General features: G+C 37.6%; 1 protein-coding gene across 2 annotated transcripts in view; it reads left to right on the top strand.

Annotated features, from left to right (window-relative positions):
• LOC115221589 (cystine/glutamate transporter-like) overlaps positions 1–6,000 on the top strand; it is a 58,534-nt gene that overhangs the window by 12,511 nt on the left and 40,023 nt on the right. For both annotated transcript variants that reach the window (XM_036510702.1, XM_036510701.1), the window contains exon 2: positions 4,606–5,230. In XM_036510702.1, the coding sequence (XP_036366595.1) occupies positions 4,615–5,230 (616 nt within the window). In that variant the 5' untranslated portion in view covers positions 4,606–4,614. The remainder of the gene's footprint in view (positions 1–4,605; positions 5,231–6,000) is intronic.

Genomic DNA, 6,000 nt, shown 5'->3' with positions numbered 1-6,000 from the left:
CTTAAGCAAGCTACTTACCACACAGCCACACGATGAGCTTCTTTCAGTTTCCATCAACCAAATCCACTCACAAGGCTTTGGTCGGCCCGAGGCTATAGTAGAAGACACTTGCCCAAGGTGCTACGCAGTGGGACTGAACCCGGAACCATGTGGTTACTTAAGCAAGCTACTTACCACACAGCCACTCCTACGGTTTGGACAGGATATTTTGAGGATGACAGTCTTTCTTCTCCATGACGTCAAGGGAACGGCTGTTGACTATGGCTGATATGTCAGAATGCAAAGGACCAAAACAAAACCACAAGGCATCTTGTCTGACCCTCTAAAAGACCCCTAACCCACCGTGTTGGATTGATACTATCTTTTATCACCCCTAGAAAGATGAAAAGCAAAATTGACCTATGCAGGATTTGAACCCATAGCACTGTGAGCTGAAACAAATATTACAAGAGTCTCTATACACTTCCCCAACAATTCTGCTAAATTTCCACCTCCTGGGACAGCAAGAACCTTACATCATCATCATCATCGTTTGATGTCCGTTTTCCGTGTTGACATGGGTTGGCCGGTTTGACTGGTGACTGGCAAGCCAGAAGGCTGCACCAGGTTCCAATCAGATCTGGAAATGTTTCTACAGCTGGATGCCCTTCCTAATGCCAACCACTCCGACAGAATAATGGGTGCATTTTACGTGCCACCACCATGGGGAGCCAGTCAGGTGGGACTGGCATCTGCCACGTTCAGAGGGTGCTTTCTATGTGCTACCGACACAGGAGCCAGTCAGGGTGGGGTGGGAGCTGGCATTTATCACATTCGGATGGTGCTTTTTACGTGCCACCAGCATGGGGAGCCAGTCAGGTGGCACTGGCAACAACCCATGCTTGAATTGTGCTTATTGCATTCCACCAGCGCAAGAGCCAGTTAGCCACCAGAAAAACCTTTTTCCGATGGCTGGATAACTGAAGAGATGGTGGTGTGGATTTCCACCTCGGCATCTGAAACTCGAAGTTTTATCATGGCTACCGAATAATTGTCACATATTACATTTACAGATATATATATATATATATATATATATATATATATAATAAATTAATAAATAAAACATATGCATATATACATACATATATGTACGTAACTACCTCTACATGTATATATACATGCATATATGGGTACAGGACACCAAAAAAACGTTGAACACAATGAGAAACGAAAACATAAACACAAAACCAAGGAACTGGACATTTTTCTTAAACAACGAAAAAATAGAGTACAGGACAAATAACACAAGGAAAATTCCCCTTCTTCAGTTGCCATGGTTTCATCTACTCTGCATATATATATATATATATATATATATATATAATATATATATATATATATATATAATAAATTAATAATACCATATGCATATATACATACATATATGTACGTAACTACCTCTACATGTATATATACATGCATATATGGGTACAGGACACCAAAAAAACGCGTTGAACACAATGAGAAACGAAAACATAAACACAAAACCAAGGAACTGGACATTTTTCTTAAACAACGAAAAAATAGAGTACAGGACAAATACACAAGGAAAATTCCCCTTCTTCAGTTGCCATGGTTTCATCTACTCTGCATATATTATATATATATATATATATATATATATATATATATATATAATAAATATAGGGAATGAATCCAAAATTACAGGAAAAATCAGATTTAGGGTTAAATCCAATTTTATAGTAAAATATTATATAATATAATTCGAGACAAAACCACTATTTTAAAATCAAACAAGGAAAGACTTAATCAATACATAAAATTTTAATATAAATTAAATAAACCGCCACTACAATTGTTTCCTGTCTTCTACTGACATTCTTCAGGTGGATTTTCGATCTTCTAATCAGTATCAATAATTTGATAATTTGATCAGTATCAAATTATTGATACTGATTAGAAGATCGAAAATCCACCTGAAGAATGTCAGTAGAAGACAGGAAACAATTGTAGTGGCAGTTTATTTAATTTATATTAAAATTTTATGTATTGATTAAGTCTTTCCTTGTTTGATTTTAAAATAGTGGTTTTGTCTCGAATTATATTATATATATATATATATATATATATATGTATAAAATACAAAATGGGACAAGAACGCAAAACATCCAGACAGCTAGGTGATACAAAAAGGGACAACAAAACATCCAGATACACGATAGAAAGAAAACAAGGACGGGTCATTCGAAGCTTTTTATCCTCAGTCAAGAACCAGATTATCCTTGCAATTTCGGCTGATTAATCTTGAGATTGCTCCAATCTGGCCAGCCAACAAGGAAAAAAACTAAGCTAAGAGCATTAAAGATACACGTATATATACAAACAGACATACATATACATATACACACATACATAGAAATATATCTATGTGTGGGTGTGGGGTGTGTGCACGTGTGTTTGCATGTATGTGTGTGTGCAGGCATGTGTTTGAGTGTGTGTGTGTGTGTGTGTGAATGACGGGGGGAATAATCTTGTAATGTAAACATTCCTTTATTCTGTTGTATTTATATTTTCCTACTTTATTCTTCCTTCCTTCCTTCCTTTCCTCTTTCCTTCCTTGTTTCCTTCCCGTAAGGCTGTCTGCCAAACTCTAACAACAAACATTAATTATTTTCAAAGCTGATTACTGGCTGAGTAGGACAGGCCGGACATATTACTCACAGTCTCTCTCCACACACAGACACACACACATATTCATATCTATCTATACACACACACACACCACACACATTCATATATATCTATACACACACACACACATTCATATATATCTATACACACACACACGCATATATATATATATATATGTATATATATATTATATATTATATATATATATATATAATATATAATATATATATATATTATATATATATATATATAATATATACATACATTATGTATATTATATACATACATTATGGCTGTGTGTTAAGTAACTTGCTTACCAACCACATGGTTCCAGGTTCAGTCCTACTGCGTGCCACCTTGGGCAAGTGTCTTCTACTATAGCCTCAGGCCGACCAAAGCCTTGTGAGTGGATTTGGTAGACAGAAACTGAAAGAAGCCCGTCGTATATATGTATATATATGTGTGTGTGTGTCTGTGTTTGTCCCCCTAGCATTACTTGACAACCGATGCTGGTGTGTTTGCGTCCCCGTCACTTAGCGGTTCGGCAAAAGAGACCGATAGAATAAGTACTGGGCTTACAAAGAATAAGTCCCGGGGTTGAGTTGCTCGATTAAAGGCGGTGCACCAGTATGGCCACAGTCAAAATTACTGAAACAAGTAAAAAAAAAATGTTTGGTGGCAAAATCCGAATCTCCTGTATCGTAAACATAAGAATAAGAAGAAAGGAAAAAAATAGGTGGTGGGTGGCACAAATGTTACCTTGGACATGCTAGAAACAACAGGTAAAGGACAGAATTTCTGGGAAAAGCTTCCTTTAGAGTTTATATCAAAGATCAGGCTTTTAAATACGCACAGAACAAACACAAATTACAGAATAGAAAAAAGGTAATTTCAGTTGGATTTCAGGTGTAATTTTGTGTGCACACAGCAAGAAATAACATAATTTGTACAGAAATTTTACCTAGAGTGTGTGTGTGTGTGTGTGTGTGTGTGCCAAAGGAAGTTATTTTATGGCACTCTTTTGTTTGGAGCAGCAAATGGACATATATGAAATGGACATGTGTGTGTGCATGTGAGTGTGCATGTGTATGTGTGTGTTGCCATATATGCATTTTTTTGCATGTATGTGTGACACTTTCTCTCTGTCTCTCTCTCTATCACACACACACACACACACACATTATCTTTCAAATACACATACATAAATACATATGCATACATCTTTTTTGTATGTATATATGTGTGTGCATGAGAGAGAGAGAGAGAGAGAGAGAGAGAGAGTGAGTGGCTGTATTTCCTCATAACACATAGAGAAATGGATGTTTTTTAATGAAATCTTTTTGGTTGCAGCTTATTTTAATACAATATTTATGTGTACATTTTCATAAATGTTTGTCTGATCAGAATTCTATGCATGAATGAAACATCAGATGAAAGTGAAACATTAGAAGCAAATCAAAATATTGCCTGAAAATGACCTCAAAATTGTGCAACCCAACCTTGTTTCCGAGGTTGTTTTAGTAAAGAAGAGTTGTTGTGCTAAAAACATAGTTTATTTGGTAGCATTTATATTGGGTCATCCATAAATAATGCAGTTTTGTGAGAGAGAGAGAGAGAGAGAAGTAGTAAACAATAAGCAGTATTTAGTATAATTACTATCTTAGGCATCTCACAGTAAGTACCAAGCACCCCTGCTATTCTTGGGTTTTAACAAATAAAAATTAACAAACCCCTTGCATTGTAAGGCTCTCATATAAAATAAAAAATATTGTTCAACCCCTTTGCTGTAGGGATCCCACAGCAGAATTGAAAAATTATACAAAAAAATTAAGAAAGACCCCATCAAAATAGAGAAACATATTACAATTTTTTATAAAGTTTTTTTTTTGTTTTCTACCATTTCTTTAACAGATTTACAAGATGGGGAAAAATCGAAAGCCATCGCATGGTCGCTCAGATCTTTCAGAGCAGAGGAGAGGATCAGAGTCTGTACATAACAACAAATATGAGGAGGACAACTGTTTTTCACCAATGCTTGACAGTACGGAGCCGCAAGCGACAAAGGGACGGCCCCTTCCTGGACGCAGAAAGTCCTTGGTGGAACGACTCACCAAAAGGAAAATGTCGATGCAAATGAAAAAATCCATTTCTCTGATGCAAGTAACTGCTAGTTTAATTGCTGTGACTGGTCATACAGCAATCTTCATAACGCCATCGTCGATTCTTGAGAACACGGGAGCACTCGGCCTGTCTCTTATTATATGGCTCTTTGGCGGAATCATAAACTGGATGCAAGCCCTCATCTTTGTAGAATTTGGCACATCTCTGGATGAAGCCGGTGGTACCTATTCCTATGTAAGGGCAGCTTGTGGGCCCCTGGCTGGGTTTATGATGTTATGGAGTTACATGATGTTATCGACTGGACCTTTCTGGTCCTTTCTAGGGTACACAGCTGCTATGTACAGTGTCAAACCTGTCTTCCCTGATTGCCCTCCTCCTGAAGGCCTGGTGAAACTCTTGGCAGCTATTCTAATCTGTAAGTTATGATCTTTTTTAATATTTTAATATTTTAATATTTTTAATCATTAAGTGATTTATCTTGCCAAATAATCCATTTTTTCCCCATATTAAAAACCACTCTCAAATCTTCCCAGTAAAACTACATTTTTGATAAGTTTTTTTTTTCTAAATATAATTTTGTTTTAGATATAAAGGAGTGGCTGTGTGGTAAGTAGCTTGCTAACCAACCACATGGTTCCGGGTTCAGTCCCATTGCGTGACATCTTGGGCAAGTGTCTTCTGCTATAGCCCTGGGCCGACCAATGCCTTGTGAGTGGATTTGGTAGACGGAAACTGAAAGAAGCCTGTCATATATATTATAGGCGCAGGAGTGGCTGTGTGGTAAGTAGCTTGCTAACCAACCACATGGTTCCGGGTTCAGTCCCACTGCGTGGCATCTTGGGCAAGTGTCTTCTGCTATAGCCCCGGGCCAACCAATACCTTGTGAGTGGATTTGGTAGACGGAAACTGAAAGAAGCCTGTCATATATATTATAGGTGTAGGAGTGGCTGTGTGGTAAGTAGCTTGCTAACCAACTACATGGCTCCGGGTTCAGTCCCATTGCGTGACATCTTAGGCAAGTGTCTTCTGCTATAGCCCCGGGCCGACCAATGCCTTGTGAGTGGATTTGGTAGACGGAAACTGAAAAGAAGCCTGTTGTATATATATGTATATATATATATATGCATGTGTGTGTTTGTGTGTTTGTGTTTGTCCCCTTAGCATTGCTTGACAACTGATGCTGGT

Source organism: Octopus sinensis, linkage group LG18 (assembly GCF_006345805.1).
Source record: "Octopus sinensis linkage group LG18, ASM634580v1, whole genome shotgun sequence".
In the NCBI taxonomy this organism is placed as follows: Eukaryota; Metazoa; Mollusca; class Cephalopoda; order Octopoda; family Octopodidae; genus Octopus; species Octopus sinensis.
The sequence above is the reverse complement of the archived record's forward strand: the minus strand, read 5'-3'. Positions and strand labels throughout refer to the sequence as shown.